This window comes from Myotis yumanensis, unplaced genomic scaffold (assembly GCF_028538775.1).
Source record: "Myotis yumanensis isolate MYYU_CA2020_CCGP unplaced genomic scaffold, mMyoYum1.0.hap1 SCAF_2, whole genome shotgun sequence".
Taxonomy (NCBI): domain Eukaryota; kingdom Metazoa; phylum Chordata; class Mammalia; order Chiroptera; family Vespertilionidae; genus Myotis; species Myotis yumanensis.
The window spans coordinates 176,136,737-176,158,431 of record NW_027223753.1 but is presented as its reverse complement, the minus strand read 5'-3'; the positions used below and the strand labels follow the sequence as shown (position 1 = coordinate 176,158,431).

The 21,695-nt window shown below is 38.0% G+C and overlaps 1 protein-coding gene across 4 annotated transcripts in view; it reads left to right on the top strand.

The window, feature by feature from the left end:
- ATP11B (ATPase phospholipid transporting 11B (putative)) overlaps positions 1–21,695 on the top strand; it is a 117,865-nt gene that overhangs the window by 10,979 nt on the left and 85,191 nt on the right. For all 4 annotated transcript variants that reach the window (XM_070406735.1, XM_070406736.1, XM_070406738.1 and 1 more), the window contains exon 2: positions 19,454–19,570. In XM_070406735.1, the coding sequence (XP_070262836.1) occupies positions 19,454–19,570 (117 nt within the window). The remainder of the gene's footprint in view (positions 1–19,453; positions 19,571–21,695) is intronic.

Below are 21,695 nucleotides of genomic sequence, written 5' to 3'. Positions count from 1 at the left end.
ATATTACCTAGCATATAGTTAGTGCTTATTAGTATTTATAAATTGAATTTAAAAAAATTGTAGGATAACTTAACAAATGACATACTAAGTGGCTTGATATTTCATAATGGTCAAATATTTTTACTTAAATTTGGTACAGTGCATAGTATCAAGTCAATTTTTACCAATGAATACTTGTGTTGCATATTGGTACTCTGAAATTTCACTTTGAAGAGTCTTTTGCAATGAGTGCGATTGGCAGGTAAAGCTTGATTTTAGGACGTAATCACATTACCTAGGAAATTGTTTCTTCACTCTTGCATCTTCTAAACTACAAAGGGAAATAGATATTCTTGCTTACCTGAGTTCTCCACTATGCTCTTTAATTTAGAATTCTGAAAACTAACAAAGATGTAGGGGGGGTTCTTGGTTCTTTACTATTAAAAGATGGAAAATAGTTCTCTAACTTTGTGTTTTTCTGTTGAAATTTAAATGTTGTGAAGAAACTGGCCTCTAAACTTAGATATGCAGGAGACCCTCAGATTTTGTGGATCCAGCTCCATCTACCATTAAAGGGAATTGATGCAGTGCTTACTGTCAATGTTGATCAACTTTTTTCCTGCATATATTTGGAGAAAAAAAAAAAAGAAACTTAGGAATTTATTATGAGACTTTCACTAAAGTCAAAATTCTTAAATAATCAGAGATGCTTTTAAGAGTCTTTATAGTCTTCTAGAACAGTGATTTTCAACCGGTGTGCCGCACAAATTTTTAAAACATGCAATACCTGGCCCAGCTGGCATGGCTCAGTGGTTGAGCCTTGACCTATGAACCAAGAGTTCACTGTTTGATTCCTGGTTCAGGGCATATGCCTGGGTTGTGGGCTGAATCCCTAGTTTGGGACGTGCAGAACGCAGCTGATCTATGATTCTCTCATCATTGATGTTTCTATCTCTCCCTCTCCTTTCCTCTCTGAAATCAATAAAAATATTTAAATAATAATAATAAATAAAACATGCAATAACTGACTTTTTTTTTTTTTTAATCCTCATCTGAGGACATTTTCCCATTGATTTTTAGAGAGAGGGAAAGACAGAGAAAAATATCGATGTGAGAGAAACAGATTGGCTGCCTCATGCATGAACCCTGATCAGGGCTTGAGGCTGGGGAAGAGCCTGCAACCTAGGTATGTACCCTTGACAGGAATCGAACCTGGGACCCTTCAGTCCACAGGGCGATGCTCTACCCACTGAGCAAAACCGGCTAGGGCAATATCTGACCATTTTTAATCAGGGGCACTGACCTCTTTTCCCTTAGAACTTTAAATTTTAAAAAATGACAACACCTAACACAACAGTAGCCGTCTGGTGTGAATGAATCAAAGTTATTATACCTATTTTTTGTCAAATCAGCAAAAATGTATTTTCTGGTGGGCCATAGAATTTTAGTAATTAATAAATGTGTGCCACGAGATGAAAAAGGTTGAAAATCGCTGTCCTAGACCACGGGTTAGTTCCCTATTGATGATGTTACCTGTAGATTGAGATAAAGTTTTCAGTGTCAATAATAAAACGAGAAAAACTAAGTCATATTTGTGTGTGTGTGTGCGTGTGTGTCTTTGGTTAAATTTATAGATGTCCTTGTTTTTGAGGACTGTCTTGTAAATTTTTTAAAAATAAACTTTTTGATCTTAGAATAGTTTTAGATTTACAGAAAAGTTGTAAAGATAATTACAGAATTGTTATACATTCCCCTTACCCAGTTTCTCTTCTTGTCAACATCTTAGGTTACTGTGCTACATTTGCTACACTAATGAACCAATATTAATACATTATTATTAATTAAGCTCCATACTTTATTCCGATGTTTTTAGTTTTTCATTAATATCCTTTTTCTGGTTCAAACTACCATCTGGGATAACACATTACATTTAGTTTCATATGTTCTTGGTCTTCTCTGGGCACTGACAATTTCTCTGACTTTTGAGAATTGTCCTTAAATTTTAAATTGTTTTCCTTAACTTTCTAATTTTTTTGTTAATATTCTTGTTTTGAAAAAAAAAAAAAGTTGGCACCTTTATGTTAGTTTCTCAAAAGTTTTTATTGGTCTGTGAAATCCAAAACAATTTCTGGTCATCAGAAGCCAGTGTGATGACCATTAATAATTAAAGATTTCTAAGTTTCCTAATTATGTCTTAATTTTATTATATAAGAAATATCTATTGCCGAAACCAGTTTGGCTCAGTGGATAGAGCGTCGGCCTGCGGACTGAAAGGTCCCGGGTTCGATTCCGGTCAAGGGCATGTACCTGGGTTGCGGGCACTTCCCCAGTAGGAGATGTGCAGGAGGCAGCTGATCGATGTTTCTCTCTCATCGATGTTTCTAACTCTCTATCTCTCTCCCTTCCTCTCTGTAAAAAATCAATAAAATATATTTTAAAAAAAGAAATATCTATTAGTAATAAAAAAGTGAGTATAAGCTTAGAATTAATTGAATATTAAAGGAAGGAACTGATGGTCTGATTTGTGACAGAAATCTGAGCATTCATTCATTAGAGCTATGACTGCAGAAGGCCATAGGAAGATCTGAATTCAGTTACTCGATGAAAGTATACCAACTCATTACAAAGATGTTACTTAGAATTACCAATATATAAAATGTGATAGTGTATGACTTCAGCTTTCTTCATTTTTCATGTTAAAAAATTCTCTCCACTTCAAATGAGGCAAGATTTTATCCATTTCCAAAGTTTTAATGCTTTTAGACCTTAGCTCTTGATCATTTTCTGTTCTTCCTTGATCCCCTAATCCTTTTTTCTTTCCCATAAATTTATGTTTCTCCCTCTTTCCAAGATTTTTCATTTCAAACCTAAAATATGCTTATGATTTGCTTACACTAAAAATTTTCACTTGATCCAGCTTTTCAGTAGTTAACCACTTCCCCATTCTCCTCTCCTCCCCTATTCATCAATCCACTGTAGCCCTTTTAACTATATTCAAACTGTATTAGCAGAAGTTACCAATGATTTCCTAATTATTGAGTTCAGTGGTCTTTTTTTTTTTTTTTTTTTAGTTGAAATATTTCCTTTCTGTCACTTCTTTCTGGGTTTCTGCCATACCACTCTTGTTTTTCTTCCTTCCTGGTGACCTTTCTCCTTTGCTTACTTCTTTTCTCCTATGTTTATCTTAAGTGATAGCCCTGCAATTCCATCTCTTACCCTTATTCTCTTCTTCCTCTGTACACTCTTAATAGGCAGTCTCATATATATATTTAACTTCAACTATCATCATTTTACTTGTCAGGTTCCAATCTCAAGTTCAGCCCTCTTTCCTAACCTCCAAACAAACATATCTAGTTGTTTACTAGATATCTGTACTTGGTGTCCCATGTTGAAATCAGAAGATGATTCTAGTTTAATCTTAACTATATGAGGGGAAATAGGAAATTAGATGATATCTAAGGTAAATAAGGCTTAAAACACTAAGGTTTCATCAACTCCAAGCGGGCAGGGACTTGTCAAAATTTTTTATCATCAGTGGTCTTTAGCACACTAAAAAGCACATAGAAGTACTCAGTGAATACTCTGATTGGTTGCTCAAGTAGATTCATTTCATTATATGCAGAAGGCAAGAATTGCAGATCAGGCCATAGCTGGTTTTGCTCAGTGGATTGAGCATCGGCCTGTTACTAAAGGGTCCCAAGTTCAATTCCAGTCAAGAAAAGTGCCTGAGTTGTGGGCTTGATCCCCAGTGGGGAGCTTGCAGGAGGTAACTGATCAATGTTTCTCTCTCATCATTAATATTTCTATCTCTCCCTCGCCCTTCTCTAAAATCAATAAAAATATATTTAAAAAAAAGAATTGCAGATCAGTAGTACAATTTTAATAGTATTATGCAGGATAAGAACTGAAAGAACTGAAAATAAGCTAAAGTATTTTCTGTTTTAAAAAAATACATTTTCAAAATTATGTCAGTTTGACCCAGTGTTGCCAAATCACTTCTATGCTTAAAATTTAATTTTTCAAATTTTCATAGCAGTTTAGGATTTGCTGAGTCCTTTTTTCCCCTAACTTTATACAAACATGTTTTATTTTATTCTGAAGCATGTTTCTCAGGTTCCCAGCATATAAAATTATTAAGACAATCGTGTTCCTTTTCCTTCCACCTTAGTTTTTTTATTTATTTTTTATTTTTTGTGTCAATTCTTGCCTAAATAACTAAATGGGATTCACTCTGCATTTCTATTTTTTTTACTTTAGTATGCTTTTTTAATGTTATTGTGTAGAATTTTGTGGTTGTATTTTTGTGATACATATTTTTTTAAATATTAAACTTTGAAGATACTGTGTAAAAGATATGTTGTTGGACCGACTATATGTCTCAGAGTTGTAGCCCACTGCTTCTAATATACTAAGGAGCACCTAGGAAACCATCTTCATTGCCATTGTTTAAATATATTTTTATTGATTTCAGGAGAGAGAGAGAAAAACATCGGTGATGAGAGAGAATCATTGATTGGCTGCCTTCTGCACACCCCCTACTGGGGATCAGCCTGCAACCTGGGCATGTGCCCTGATTGGGAATTGAACTGTTGACGCCCAACCACTGGGCTACACCAGCCAGGCAATTGCCATTGTTACGATTGTGCAGGGAAAAGGAGAAGACTCAGAAGTGTTTGAGAAACCTGGGTAGAAATTTCTTTTTATCCATATATTTCAAATCTGGAATGCCAGTTATAAGATTTACAAGTTTCACTCCTTATATAGCCATTGTTCAACAGTTAAGCAGACCAAAAAAAAAACAAACAAATTTAGGGTTCTTGATTATAGAAACCTAAATTCTCTCTTACTAAGTCCTGCAATTTTAAAATTTCATCTAAGCTAACACACTTTCACACATTTATTTTTGTCATAAATGTCTCTGATTCTATACATAGATATCACCAGTCTAGCAAACAGGGGCTATTCATTATCATGGCTGAATTATGACTGAATAGGACTCTTCTAATCCAGAAAATCCATGGTGTAAAGTCCAAAATGGGTGAAATTGATATTTTTAATTGTGGTAAAATATGCATAACTTAAAACATTATTTTAACAATTTTTAAGTGTATAGTTCTGTGACATTTAGTACATTCACATTATTGTACAGCCATCACCACCATCCATCTCCTGAACTTTTTCATTATCCCAAACTGAAACTTTGTATTCATTAAACACTCTCTATTCCCCCCTTCACCAAAGGCCTACCAAACCCTGAATTTGACTTCTCTTTCTTATTCCTTATACTAGAGGTCCGGTGCATGAAATTTGTGCACTGGTGTGTGTGTGCGGGGGGGGGGTGCCTCAGCCCGGCCTGCGCCCTCTTGCAGTCTGGGACCCCTTGCTCCTTACCACTCAGCTCGCTGCTCCTTACCTCTGCCGCAGAGGTGGGAGAGGCTCCCGCCACTGCCGCTGTGCTCACCAGCCGTGAGCCCGGCTTCTGGCTGAGCAGCGCTCCCCCTGTGGGAGCGCACTGACCATCAGGAGGCAGCTCCTGCATTGAGCATCTGCCCCCTGGTGGTCAGTGCATGTCATAGCAACTGGTCATTCCGCTGTTTATCCATGTTGTAGCATATGTTAAAATTTCCTTCCTTTTTAAGGCTAAATACTATCCCATTATATGTATATACCATATTTTGGGTGATCATCTGTTCAATGTGCACTTGGGTTGCTTCCATCTTTTGACTAATGTGAATAATATTACCATGAACATGGGTGTAGAAATATCTGTTCAAGTCTCTACTTTCACTTCTTTTGAGTATATTCAGAAGTGGGATTGCTGGATCATATGGTCATCTGTTTACTTTTTTGAGGAGCTGTCATACTGTTTCCAGGTGTCTGCACCACTTTACATTCCATTCAGCAGTGCACAGGGATTCCAACTTCTCCACATCCTTGCCAATTCTTGTTTGTTGTTGTTTTTTAAAATAATAATTATTCTAATGGGTGTACAGCGATATCTCATATTTCATCATGGTTTTGATTTGCATTTTCCTAATAAGTTGATTTCTTTGACATCTGGAATAAACCCCACCAGCTGTAAAGCTGTACAAATGGCTTTGATGAGTATAGGATAAGTCTGGGAATACCAGACTAAAAAAATTCCTATTAGCCTCTCGTTCACTAGTAATGGTGGATTTTGTTAAATAGCTAGCATATGTTACCTTTAAGAATCTTAAAGTCTGGAGTGCGAGATGGATATACAGACAAGCAATTAAAATTCAGTGTCATAAAATCTAGAATGGGAGTGTATAAAAGGTTTGGTGGGTATATCAATAGCAGATGCCATCCTTTATTTCTAGAGAAAGGGTGTCAGGTAAAGCTTCACTGAATAGGAAGCTTCTGAAGCTGAAACTTGAAGGATGACTAAGCTTTTGCTGAAGGTATATGTCAGAGTAGGGAATCAAGTTCGGGAAGTAATATAACCCGTCATAGATGAGCTTTCTCTAGTAAAGCATTAGCAGATGACTCAAGAATTTTGGAATGAAAAAAATCACTCTAAATTTTATATCCTGTAACTAGAGAGCTTGTCCTAGTCCATCCCTGCTTTAAACCAAAGTTCTTGGAAGCTGAACAATCTGATAGATGACAAACTACTTTAAATCTTAAAATGAAAATTATGTAACATGAAACAAAAAGTTAAAATTAAATTGTGTTCGAATTAAGAGCATATTTAAGTTATTCTCTACCACCTTTGGTCTGTTAACAGTGTAAAATTATCTTGACTTTACAATACCTTCATATGGATATATTTTATTTAAAGTCTATTTTCCAGGGATAAGTAATTTACAATTAAGTCTGCAGATGCAGTAAAATACATTAAATTATTCCTCCCTGGAAGCATTGTATTTTTGCTAGGCCACTTTCATGGACCTGTGGATATTGGAACATATAGCCAACACAAATCACTTTTATATAAAGCATGTGACCTAAATAAAACTCTGTCATTTGTTTTAATAATCCTATTCAATTTTTTACTCTGAAGCTTTTTTCATTGTTGTTTGAATTTGGTTTGTTTTGTTGTTGTTCTTCTGAAACTTTCTGTTATGGACGAACTAGATCACATATAAGAATAAGAGGCACAAATTTACTTTGATCACTGTGAACTCTAAAGATAATGTTTTCTTAGTTATGTGACAATATTTAATTATAGGACTACTAGAGGCCCGGTGCATGAAATTCATGCATGGGGGGTGGGAGGGGGTTTGGTGTCTGTCAGCCTGGCTTGCGCCCTCTCGTAATCCAGGACCCTTCGGGTAGGGTCCCTAGGCCTGGCCGGCGATCAGGGCCTATCGGGGCTTTCCTTCCCCCGGCTGCTGTCAGCTGGCCCCAACCCCGCCACTGCCACTGCTTGCCATCTGTGCTGCACTGCCCCCCCCCCCCCCCCTCCCGCCACCAGTCACCTCCCTCTGCGGGCGACAAGCTGTGGGGTGAGATCACTTGGCTGGCCTGGGCCTCCCTCTTTGGGGCAATCGGTTGCAGAGCCCCCCCCCCCCCCCCCCCCCCCATCGATTGCCCAGCAGAGGATGACTGGACCTCCCTCAGTGGGGCAATGGCAGGGCCGCCTGACCAATCACATTGCACCTGCCTTGGCTGGGCCTGGCGCCAGTGCGTGTCATAGCGTGGTCGTCTGGACGGTCGTTCTGCTGTTCAGTCATTCGGTCGATTTGCATATTACTCTTTTATTATTATAGATAGTGTCTTTTTAGCTCTTTTATTTGTAATGCTTGGATTTTTTTATAAAATCTTTGGGATTTTAAGATGGTGCAGAGGCTGGTATATTTGGTATAAAAATGTGAAAATTTTTTGATTAATTTTTAAGTACTTATTTGTGCCAGAAATCAACTTCTAAGAATTATAAAGCTATTTACTGGTTTGGTTTCCCTAGGTCTCATCAATTTGTGGTTACAAAGGGAGCCTACTTCAAATCAATCCTGTGTGTTGTCAGTTCTTCCCCTAAATCAGCGGTCACCAACCAGTGGTTCGTGGACTGGTGGTCCGCGAGATCTGAAAGGTTGGCTACCACTGCCCTAAATACCACCATGAGACTTTTTGTTCAACTTCAAATACCCACTATTTTTTTTTTTTAATACCTGTGGCTTTAACATATGTTCACAAATCCAGAAAAAAAGAGGTTTTGAATTTCATACTTTAATTTTAGAGTACAAGGGTTTTTATTTTTAAACAATTTAAAATTGTGTGCTTCCAAAACTCATATCAGGTGACTAGAATACCACTAATATATCTCGATTCCTTTGCCTAGGACAAGATGAAATCAGAGGAGAAAGTAGCAGGCAAGCATCAAAGGGTTGAGGTTCTGAATGGATAGTCTGGGATGACTTCAGAAAATGTAGTATGTGCCAAAGGTTTCTGAACTCAGGCATGTAGCATAGGTATTAGGGAGTTCAGATTTTACTTCTTTCTCAGTGCCATAAAATTGCTGATAATGGTTGCTAGAGATAGTTTGAAACTATACTTAAACTATACACTAACAGTATAGTTATTAAATTAATTTTGATACCAGATGTGTGGTTTTAGTTTTGTTTTTTTTTTTACTCCTGTGAAAGAGAGGTGTTATTGAAACATAAATATTCTCTTGTGTTATTTTTAAAATATAGAATATTGAGATGGGGAACTGATTACAAAAGCAGACTTTAGGGTAAGTGGTTTTAAGCTTATTTACATGAAAACTGTGCTTACTTTTATCAGAAAAAATCCACTTATATGCAAATTTGCATACAATTTCAGAGATTCAGAGGCCTGAAGCCCATGTTTGGAACCTGCTATAAGTCACTTTATTTTTGCTTAGGTTGTGAGTAGTATAATTTGTTGCAGAGAAGATGATGCCAATGAACTGAATTGGGTTAATTTCCACAACGGACACTTAGCTGTACTTATACTACAGTCACAAATATAAATGTAACTATTTTATGTTTGAAAAAGAATATACACACCCACACATATGTGCATGTCCTTGATTATAGCATGATTGGAGATTGTGTGACTTAATTACAAGTGAAAAAAGCAACTACAAATGTATTAGTGGATGTTATGGCTTCTTTGGGAATAAGGAAAAACTTACTATTTTCCTGGATTTGTCTTCTTATTTTTTATTTTTTATTTTTTGCAAGGCAAACATCTTTACTTCTGCACACATGGTCTGGAAGCAGGCGCACACCGCACACCAAGCAGGTGATCTGCCTGGGATTTATAACCCCTGACGCAGGTGACCTGTCCCTTGCTCTTGATTGGAGCTCAGGGCACAGTCTTTCATGATTGGCTAATTCAAAGGGAGGGGTTGGCCTTTGCTGTTTCAGGATGGCAGCCCCCAGGGGAGCTGCAAGCCATGGAGCCAACATGGCGGCTGCCAAGTCACGCAGTCCAAAATGGCGGCTGTCTAAATTGTTCTTTGACAGAAATGATGACTTGTTTATTCTCACAATTCCCCCTTTTCTTTATTTAAACTCTTTTCTTCAAACTCGGCTGACATCCATTGACTTTCCTGCTCTGCAGTGTCTAGGAGAAGACTAATTTGCTGTTTGGCAGTGCGGTTTCGATTAACCCTTGGATAAGGCACGGGATGATGTGACATCCCATCAGCTCCTAATCAAAGGGGTGAATGTGGACACCATTGCTCTAGGGCAGTGGTTCTCAACCTGTGGGTCGCGATCCCTTTGGGGGTCGAACGACCCTTTCACAGGGGTCGCCTAAGACCATCGGAAAACACATATATAATTACATACTGTTTTTGTGATTAATCCCTATGCTTTAATTATGTTCAATTTGTAACAATGAAATTGGGGGTCACCACAACATGAGGAACTGTATTAAAGGGTCGCGGCATTAGGAAGGTTGAGAACCACTGCTCTAGTGCATCAGAGAAAGGAGCCTCGATCCCAGGCTCCAGCTCACTCATCACTAAAGCTGCCGATGCCTTAGGCTCAGTGACTGTCCGTGTGCTGTGTTGTCAGGGATGAATGTGCAGCACTGACCCCAACATTACACATCTTCCTCCTTTTTTGTCAGAATTGTATCCAAAGTCAGCCTACTCTCCCAGGTCATCCTGCTGCTGGCATCTAGCTGTTCACTATCCCTTCAGCTACGTCTCGAGCGTAGTTAACGAGCCTTTGCTGGTTCTAGAAAATATAATTAATCCACCACATTCTTGTTCACAGTGGACCACCAACACAGGACAGACTCAAACCCTGCAGCAATCTGATTTCTAGCCTTAAACTTCTTGGTACTCCTCCTGGAACCCCAATGGGATCTGTGTGTATATGGGAATCAAAGGAGCCCCCTAGACTCTCTCTCCTCTTCCCAGTCTGTCTGTCCACTGAAAAAGGTTTACGATATGCCAACGTGAAAGGGATAGCCAATTGTATCAGAGCGCAAGGTCCACTCCATTTGCTGGGCAAGGCCATAAGTCAGGGTCCCCTATGACACCACCAGACATCAGCATGAATTATCGACAGTGCAGCATGATGGGCTTCTGAGGATACTCGGCCATTTATGCATCTGGATACATTTCTCATGAACTCCGAGCACTGTTCCCCCCTTGGAGAGGCAGGAGGTAAGAAGGCTAAAAGGCTAATTCCAATGTAATCCTGATATTTGCGGAGGCTAGCAATCTGAATCTTTGCCAGCATTCTAATGTACATTCTTGATAACCTATAATTAAGTCATTGCCCCTTTCTCTACATGGTCTTGCAAGACCTGTTACCTAAATGCTCACATTTCACAAAGGCCATAAACCATGACACAGCTCCCGGAGAGGGATTATCAACGCTGGCTCCAGGCCAGGCCCTTAGATATGACCTCAAGAACCCCATCCCAACCCACGGGGCTTTTTGCAAAGCCCACGAAAGGTCTGGAAGTATAATCCATATTTGGGGGACAAAGACACCAAAAGGGGATAAAAGAGGGGCTTCCAACATGTTAGTTTGCTCAGATTTTGGAGGTGACTCTGCTGAGACCGCTGGCATAATAAAGCTGTGTAATTCCATTTCTCTAAGTGTCGCTTGGGTTTCTTTGATCTTCTACAACAGAGGTATCGTTTATATAAGAGGATGGCCTGGATCATTTGGGGAGGGGGGTGGGTGTCCTAGCTCTTTACCTCTGTTGGATGGGAACAACAGGGTGAGAGTCTTACAGGAAGCGTTTCCCTAGGTGGTTTCCTCATGGTACAAGGCAACACACATTCCATCCTGTTACTGTCTGAGGTCCATCCAAATGGGAACGGGACCACTTGGGCCTCTAGCCTTCCTGCCGTGCAAGTGTAACAGTTGCTTTCATTCAGGGCGTGTACAGAATATTTAATCCATTCCACCCAGGCATTTGTTCCCTTATATCCTACTTCTATTTGCATGGTGGTGGCAGTGGCCTGGGGGATCTTGTCCTGTGACATCTACTCCTAAATCTAGTCCTAGCCAATCTTTTGGCCTAAAGGCTGAAATATCCAAGTCATTCAAGTTATCTATAACCAATAACTTAACTGGGTAAGCATGATCCAGATTGTACACATTTCTCCAGCCCACATTGTAAGCCCCTGCAATTTTCCAGATTCCTAAAGCAAATAGAGCCCAGTATATGATGCTTATTAAGACAGCTCACAGTTTTTAGTGTCAGTTTCAAGGGGATATGTCCTGGTATGGCTGTTCAAGTTGAGGTGTGTCTGCCCTTAACTCGTGTGTGATGGGTCCAACTTCGCTCTGCAGTCCGAACAGCAGTCTCTGATTGCCATGGGTCTTGCTTGGGCCCTTCCTGTAGTTGACTCTTGGTCCCAAGCTTGTAGTTGGCCCAGGGGTAATGGCTGTCCCTCCTCACAGCCGCAACTTGGCAGTGGGGTGCACCTCCTCAGGAGAGGGGGTCCAGTTTCCCTGTGGTGATAGACGGTATCCTGGACGAGCCCCCAAATTGTTAGAAATAAGGCGAGCCGCCCCCCAGTCAGGGGTCCTGGTAGAACACAAAACATACTTGGGAGCTAAGCAGCAAGGAAAACATCTTTACTTTTACGTAGAAGGGTGAGCACACATGGTCTGGAAGTACGCACCTTGTCTTCTTATTTTAAATTACATTATTTTGGAATATGGTGCTGAATTTAAAACTGTTTAATTTAAAATTGATCTTTTTTGAGCATTTCAATATATCCTCTTAAAATGAGGAAATCTAAGGAATTCTCAGACTTGAGCATGTGATCACTGGTAATTCTAGTCATGAATTAAATGTTGCATATATATATATATATATATATGTTTCTATGTATGTGTTGGGAGGGTCTTCATTTTTTTGAACATAGTAATTCCAATCTTGTTGGAATTTAGCAAAAAATATAAAATTCTATATTAATGGTTCTCAGCCTCAGTTACCTTGACATCCTGTTAAAGATTTGTATATCCTTTTAGACCCTCAAATTTACTTTGTTTTTTTTTTTTTCCTTTTAACTTATCCCAGAAGCTTGACTGCATGGTTATAACTTAGTGTTATTTAACATGGTTACAGTGTAGATAGTGAGTGAATGTGCTTCATGTAATTTAATGCTCTAGTTACCTGTGTATTCTTGTAACTTTATGAACTTTATAAGCAAACTTCCTATGAACCACCTTTGAAAAATAAAGCCATAGATTACAGTGTTAGAATTCAAGCTATTTGCTTGTTCATTTATTTATTGAGTTGAAACATCTTGATTTGTTCAGGTATACAGTATAACAAATCATATAATCCTTCATGACTTAACATACAACTTAAACTCAAATATTTGTTGAATGAATAATGTCATGTACCTTTAAGATGAGCATTGATTTCCAACACTGATTTTGAGACCTGCCTTTTCTCCCTCATGAGTTATTACAAGACACAATTATAACATGTTTAAGAGATAAATAAGATGGATAAACCTTTAACCAGACACATCAAGAAAAAAAAGAGAGGACCCAAGTAAAATCAGAAATGAAAGAAGAGAAATATAAAGGATTGTAAGAAAATACTATGAACACTATATACCAACAATTGGACAACCTGAGCAAAATTTCTAGAAACATACAGTCTTTTAAAACTGAATCAGGAAGAATCAGAAAACCTGAATAGACTGATTACAATTAATGAAATTGAAGTAGTAATCAAACAACTGTCAGCAAACAAAAGTCCTGGACTAGATGGCTTCATAGGTGAATTTTACCAAACATTCAAAGAACTAACACTTATCCTTCTCAAACTATTCTAAAAAATTCAGAGGAGAGAAGACTTCCAAGCTCTTTTTACGAGCGCAGCATAATTCTAATTCCAAAACCAGAAGAAGATACTACAAAGAAAGAAAGTTAATGAGTGGCCAATACCCTGATGAACATAGATGCTAAAATCCTCAACAAAGTATTAGCAAATGTGTGGATCCAGCACACATTAAAAAGATCATACACCGTGACCAAGTGGGATTTATTCTGGGGATGTAGAGTTGGTACAATATTGGCAAATCAGTACATGTGATACATTAGATAAACTATGAAAAATAAAAGTCACATGATTATATGAGTAGATGCAGAAGAAGCATAAAAACAAGCACCCATTTATGATAAAAACTCTCAGCATACTGGGAAAAGGGATCTTACCTCAACATAACAAAAGCCATATATGAAAATCCAACATCATACTCAGTGGGCAAAAACCAAAAGCATTTTCCTTAAGATGAGGAATAAGACAGGGATGTCTGCTTTCACCACTCTTACTCAACACTAGAGGCCTGGTGCACAAAATTCGTGTGTGGGTATGGTCCCTAGGCCTGGCCTGCGATTAGGGCTATGTTTCCCGGCTGCCGGCAGCTGTCTCTGCCCCCTGCTACCACCCACCCCCAGTTCCCCGATTGGGTGATTGGTGCCTGATGGCTGGGGGAAGGGACTGAGAGGTCAGCTGTTCCTGCCATCTTGCCAGCTCCACCCCCGCTATGGGTTGCTCTGTGTGTGGGGGGCAACCAGCGGGCAGGGGCCTTGGCCTGGAGCTGCCCGCATCCCCCACCACCCAACCCTGGCTGGCCGGGGAAAAGGACCTAGAGGTGGCCAGTGTGCCTCATAGTGACTGGTCCTGCAGTCATTCTGGTCATTCCGCCATTAGGCTCAATTTGCACATTACCCTTTTATTATATATGATAGTACTGGAAGTCCTAGCCACAGCATCAGACAAGAAGAAATAAAAGTCATCCAAATTGGAAAGGAGGAAGTAAAACTGTCATTATTCGCAGGTGACATGATATTGTACATTAGATAACCCAAAAGCCTTACATTTATTAGACTACTAAATCTAATAAATGAATTCTGCGAAGTAGCAGGATACAATGTTAATGTTAAAAAATTAGTGGCATTTTAACACAGCAATAATGAACTAACCTAAAGAGAAATTAAGAAAGCAATCCCACTTACAATTGCATTTTTTAGATAAAGTTACCTAGGAATAAATTTAATCAAGGAGGTAAAAGACCTGTACTTGGAAAACTATAGGAAATTAAAGAAATTGAAAAAGATACAAATAAGTGGAAGCATATACCACGTTCATGGATTGGAAGAATTAACATCATTAAAATGTCTATACCGTCCAAAGCAATCTATAGACTCAGTGCAATTTCTATTAAAATACCAATGACATATTTCACAGGTCTAGAACAAATATTCCAATAATTAATATGGAACCCCAAAAGACCCTGAATAGCCTCAACAATCTTGAGAAAGAAGAACAAAGTTGGAGGTATCAAACTATATTGTGATGCCATTGTAATCAAAACAACCTGTTACTGGCATAAGAACAGGCACATAGATCAATGGAACAGAACAGAGAGCCCAGAAATCAACCCATGCCTTTACGGTCAATTAATTGACAAAGGAGTCAAGATCATACAATGGGGTAAAGACAGTCTTTTCAATAAATGGTGTTGAGAACATTGGGTAGGAAATGCAAAAAAACGAAACTAGACTACCAACTTACACTGTACATAAGAATAAACTCAAAATGTATTAAAGATTTAAATGTAAGTTGTGAAACCATAAAAGTCCTAGAAGAAAACAAACAAATGGGACTACAAACTACAAAGCTTTTGCACAGAAATGAAAACCAACAGAATGAAAAGACAACCCACTGAAAGGGAGGACATATTTGCTGATATATCTGATAAGGAGTTAATTTCCAATATATTAAGAACTTTTACCACTCAATACCAAAAAATCAAAACAATCCAATAAAATAATGGGCACAGGACCTGAATAGACACTTCTCCAAAGAGGACATACAGATGACCAATAGATACATGAAGAAATGCTCAACATCACAAATCATCAGAGAGATGTAAATTAAAACCACAGTGAGATATCACCTTACTCTTCCCAGAATGGCTTACATCAGTGAATTAACAAGTGCTGGTGAGTTTGTGGAGAAAAGGAACCCTTGTGCACTGTTGGTGGGATTGCACACTGGTGCCACCACTTTGGAAAGCAGTATGGAGTTGGCCTCAAACAGTTAAAAATGGAACTGCCTTTTGACCCAGTAATCCCATTTGTGGTAATATCCTTAGAATCTCAAAACACTGATTCGAAAGAAGATATGCACTCCTATGTTCATGGTAGCATTATTTACAATAGCCAAGATTTGGAAGCAGCACAAGTGTCCATTAGTAGATGAGTACATTTACATAATGAAATACTCCTCAGCCATTAAAAAAAACAATCTTATCTTTTTTGACAGCATGGATGGATCTGGAGATTATTATGCTAAGTGAAATAAGCCAGAGAAAGACAAATACCATCTGATATTTATATGTGGAAACTAATGAACAGAATAAACTAATGTACAAAGTAGAAACAGAGGCATGGATACATGGAGCAAACAGCTGTCAAAGGAGTAGAGGGAGGGGAGACTGAATGAAAGAGGGTAAAGGGATTAGCCAAAAGATATATAAACATAACACATAGACACAGACAACAATGTGGTGATAGCCGGAGGGAAAGGGGGTCGGGCTAGGTGGAGGTGAGCAAGGGAGAGGAAGTGGGGACATCTGTAATAGTGTCAACAATAAAAATAAGATTAAAACTATCCTTGAAGAAACTGATTTTGAAATCAGACACCAAATGGCACCTTCAGATCCACAAGATGAGGCCATCACTATAAAATTTAACTTCATGTGTATGTTTTTTTTTTTTTAAATGGAGCATACAAATGCATTTAATTCACAGTCCTGTACTATCTGTTTCTAAGATCACAAAATAAATTTTTAAAAATCAGAATAACAGCAGTTGAAAATCATACATCATACTGTTAATGTTCTGATGTACTAAATAAAATATCATTCTAGGTAATATGGGAATTTCCACTATTTGTTTGTCTGTGCTTAGTAGAACTTTTACAGAAATCCTAAGCATTGAATGGCAGCCACATTACTTAGTAGATTATAAAATTAGAGTCCTTAATATCTGAAAATAGATTATTCTAGTTTATGAATATCAAATTTAATTGACCTTTTAATTTTTTTTCTGATTTAAACATTTTATATAGTAAAAATAGAGGTAAACCATTCTCTCAGTTAAAATTTTTCAATAAATATAACACTAATAATACAGTTAGAATATGGTTTTGTATCCTCTATATTTTAACTCACGTTTAATATTTTATAATTCACCCAAATACATGTGTTTATACCAGTGTAAACAAACTGGAATTTAACCAACCTGCTTAATTTTTTTTTTTAATTAAATCTTTATTGTTCAGATTATTACATTTGTTCCTCTTTTTTCCCCCCATAACTCCCCTCCTTCCAGCTCCCACCCCACCCTCCCCCCTCATTCCCCACCCACTGTGTTCATCCATAGGTGCATGATTTTTGTCCAGTCACTTCCCGCATCTCCCACACCCCTTTTTCCCCCAAGAATAGTCAGTCTATTCCCTTTCTATGTCCCTGATTCTATTATAATCACCAGTTCATTCTGTACATCAGGTTATTTATTCACTTGATTCTTAGATTCATTTGTTGATAGATGCATGTTTGTTGTTCATAATTTGTATCTTTACCTTTTTCTTCTTCTTCCTCTTCTTAAAGGATACCTTTCAGCATTTCATATAATACTGGTTTGGCGGTGATGAACTCCTTTAGCTTTTCCTTATCTGTGAAGCTCTTTATCTGACTTTCAATTCTGAATGATAGCTTTGCTGGATAAAGTAATCTTGGTTGTAGGTTCTTGGTATTCAGCACTTTGAATATTTCTTGCCATTCCCTTCTGGCCTGCAAAGTTTCTGTTGAGAAATCAGCTGACAGTCGTATGGGTATTCCCTTGTAGGTAATTAAGCCTCTTTCTCTTGCTGCTTTTAAGATTTTCTCTTTGTCTTTTGCTCTTGGCATTTTAATGATGATGTGTCTTGGTGTGGTCCTCTTTGGATTCCTTTTGTTTGGGGTTCTCTGCGCTTCTTGGACCTGTAAGTCCATTTCTTTCTCCAGGTGGGGGAAGTTTTCTGCCATTATTTCTTGAAATAGGTTTTCAATATCTTGCTGTCTCTCATCTTCTGGCACTCCAATGACTCTGATATTAGTCCGCTTAAAGCTGTCCCAGAGGCTCCTTACACTATCTTCACACTTTCGGATTCTTTTTTCATTTTGCTTTTCCAATTGGGTGTTTTTTGTCGAATCTTTGGTTTGATTATTGTACTCCTCTGGTCTGCTATTGGGTATAATATTCTTTATTTCAGTCCGTGTATGCTTACTTTCTAATTTCTTTATCGTAGCATCGAGGGTCTCATTAGTTTTCGTGAGGCTCTGCACAAATTTATGGCAAGCCCTCAAAATTGCGATTCTTAGCTCCATATCCTCCATTTCTGTCATGTTTCTTTGTCTCCGCATCTTTTATGCTTTCTTGGTGCACCCCCTTGTGGTCTCTGTGCGCAGTCTTGTTCTAGCCAAGCCTTAATTGTTGTAGTTAACACTAGAGGGATTTGACCCCCAGGCCGGCTGGCTATAGGAATCAGCTGTACGGAAAACGTCTGCCTTCTGGGGAGGCGCTAATCCAGCCTTTGCCTGAGGCGATCGGCAAATGGCTGTGCGCAGGCTTTGGGCGGGGCGGGATCAACAGGGCGGGCGGAGGGAGCAGTTATGGCCACGCTCAGTCCCGTTCCCAGAGGCTCTGCTTCTCAGAACCCCGGCAGCCGCTGCAAACCTCGGAGAGAAAGTTGCCCTCAGGTTCCAACTGATGCCGGATAATCCCGCTTCTCCCGTTTGAGTCTGGGTCCCTAGAGACTCGCCCGGATCTGGAGCCCAGAGTCTGAGACTCACTCCCGACAGAAAACGACAACCGAGCCCTCAGCCACCAGCCCGCTTTGCGCGCGCACCTCGGTACCTTTGTATTTTCCACACTGCGCCGCCTCTGAGCCTGGATTTGCTGTTCTCTTTCCTTCTAGTTGTAGAGTCTCTCTTCAGCCAGCCTTCCTGTGGTTCTGGGTGATGTCCGTTCAGTCTTTTAGTTGTATTTTTGAAATGGTTGTTTGCGGCAGCGGTCTCCGGTGTTTACCTACGCCGCCATCTTGGTCTCCTCCCCAACCTGCTTAATTTTTACCGCCAATTAATACTTGCATTTTTTCAGTATTAATCATTTTAGTTTGACCATATTATTTCTACCAAAATTGTGCATTCAACTCCCACAGTGCTTCACAATTGTTGACCTTTTAATTTAGTAGTACTAGTAAATATCCCTTGACCACTATGAAAAAAAGAAAAAAAATCTAAGAAATTCCGAATCATTGTCTGTTAGAATGAAAATAAAAAGGTTTTGGCATTTGGTGACTGCTTTTAGCTTGTCAAGGAGATCCAGAGATTTACCAGGGAAAGAGTACAACACTATACGAATGAAGTATTAGTATTCTTATCAGTGCAAACTTTTCCAGTAGAGATCATTATTAAATGTACCTTGAGCTATGGTCGTTTAAATTTGAGGCCAGAATTATAACATAACCATATTTCAGGGAGTCAGCTGATAATGTAATTAGCACAAAGAGATGATTGTATGGAATGAGTCTAGCAAGACCTAATGCATTGTAAATCCTCTGGAAACAAAGTTCTTTGAAACCAAGGTGATCTGAGTGTAGAATAAATAAAATATAAACCTTTTTCATCACATGTGGTAGGTGTTAACTAGATCCTAGCTACTCTTCTATGATATTTTTTTTTCTTGTGGTAGCATTTCTGATAGTACGGACTGGTTTTCATTACCAGAGCTGTTACCTGGTTATTTTATATCTGAATAAAATGTTCCTGTTTACCTGTGAACGAAAAAAATATGTGGCTTAACTCTGCTAATAAAGTCTATACTGTATGTAATTCAAGGCGAGTAATATGTGTAATCTGAGCAGTTAGTTAAAACCAAATGTAAAGAATCATAACAACTAATATTGTTGATCATTATTTTTCTTTGCTTTTTCTTAGGGTTTTGACCCACCACATCAAAGTGACACAAGAACTATTTATATAGCCAACAAGTTTCCTCTGAATGGCCTTTACACACCTCAGAAATTTATAGATAACCGGATCATTTCATCTAAGGTAAGAATTAACACTATTATTAAAATTATATATATGTATCACTCTGTTTTGTAAAGTGATTTGTGTATTCTAGCGTACATTTATTACCTTAAAAATTCAAGGAAATGGTTGGTAGATTTATCTTAACCAAAATTGTGAACTGTAAAATAAAAGGAGTTGCCCACTGTTAATAGCATGTAGCCAGCATACTAAAAATTATCGTTGGTTGCAATTAAACTAAGAAACTAATATTTATACTTAGTGCCAGGCACTGTATTAGGTACTTCTCATATCATTTAACCTTTACAACAACTCTGAGATAGCTTTAGAAAGTGTTACACTCATTTGTACCAGTTTCATCATTTGAATTGCTGGGAAATAATTTACTGAGGGTTGCACACTAGTAAGTGATGAGATTGGAGTTTGACCTCAGTGCTGTGCAACTTTAAAAAGCCTGATTTCTTCCAATTTTACCCTCTTCTGTAAACATTTTATAGTATCAAATACTGCTTCATTCTTACATATTCTTCCTTGTTTCATTTTTAAAATGTCTTAGTTTATTTTGAAAGTGAAGATTATAGAGTAATACTGTCCAATAAACTTCTCTCATGGTGGAAATGTTTTCCACACTAATATGATAGCCATTAGCCACATAGGGCTGTTTATGCCTTGAAATGTGGCTAATGCAGCTGAAGAACTTTATTTATCTTAAATTAAATGTCAATAGCCACATGCATCTAGTGGTTACCTTATTGGACAGTGCATTTATAGAGGATGTGAATCAAAGAGACTAAGGCTAACGTTCTTCTTAGATCATATGTATTGCTTAATAGACCACCTTAAGAAGCATTTTTGTGTTACTCCTTTCCTTTCCTCCAGAGTGACTAATAATTTTCTCTCTAAACTGATCTGATCTTTCCCAAGGATAATGTCTTAGGACAATATCCTTGGGAAGGATCAGGTTCTTTTGCTCTATTCACATTATTTGCACATGCAACACACCATTAGTGACCTATCTCATCAGTAGTTCTAAAACAGCAGAAAGGGGAAATACAGGAGTAATAGAGGAGCTCTAAATTAATGACACAGTTCTTAGTAAATTATTCAAGAAGTAAAAGTCTTGAAAATTTTAAGGTTTTTAAAAAAAACTTTGGATATAATTTATGTACAATAAATTCACCAATTTAAGTGTACAGTTTGATGAGTTTTTACAAATGGATAAGATCATGTGACCACCACCACCACCATTCAAGGTGTAGAATATATTCACCACTCCAAAAATTAGCAGCCATTTCTCCTTCTCATTTCTAGCACTAGCAACCACTGATGTACTTTCTGTAGCTATAGTTTTGTCTTTTCTGGAATTTCATATAAATACAGTCATACAGTATGAGTCTATTGTGTCCGACTTCTTTTCACTTAACATAATACTCCTGAGACTCGTCTTTGTTGTTGTTGCAGTACCACTAGTTGATTCCTTTTTAGTGCATGGTTTAACTATTTTCTGAATTTGGGTCATTTTTCTTTTGTGGTTCTTTCACTACCAGTATTTTCCCCTTATGTTTTCAGCTACTTTCCCAGCCCTGAACTCTAATCTCTGTCATATTTTATTGATAATGGTGTAGTTTTCTCTTGTTTGCCTGCCATACTGTGAGTTTGGGTAGTGTCTCAGACTAAGAAGCCATAGCTGACAATTCATACTCCTTCCATTTGCAATTAAAAAAAAAAAATTGAACTCTTTTCAGTTTCTATTTATATTTTGGATATTTCCCAGAATTTTCAATAATTTTTTTAAATCTAATTTTTGTAATTTTTATCTGCTAGGAGTTCATAGGACCACTGAACTCCTGCGACAGTACTGAAAGCTATGTGTCCTGGAAAACTTGGAATTAAGTATCTATTTATGACTGTTTTCATATGTAGTAGTATTAGGTTTAATGTTTTGACCACGGTTTCAAAAAAGTAGATATTGATATAAGTATTGCCCTTTTTTGTAGCACATATGAAAACTCTCTCATTACTCCCTTATTTCTTCCTTATTCCACTACTGTTTTCTTAAACTACTTCCAAACCAGATTACCTGCTATTTTATAGTCATATTGAACTTCTCTACCACTGTGCCTTCACTATGATTTCATGTTGATAA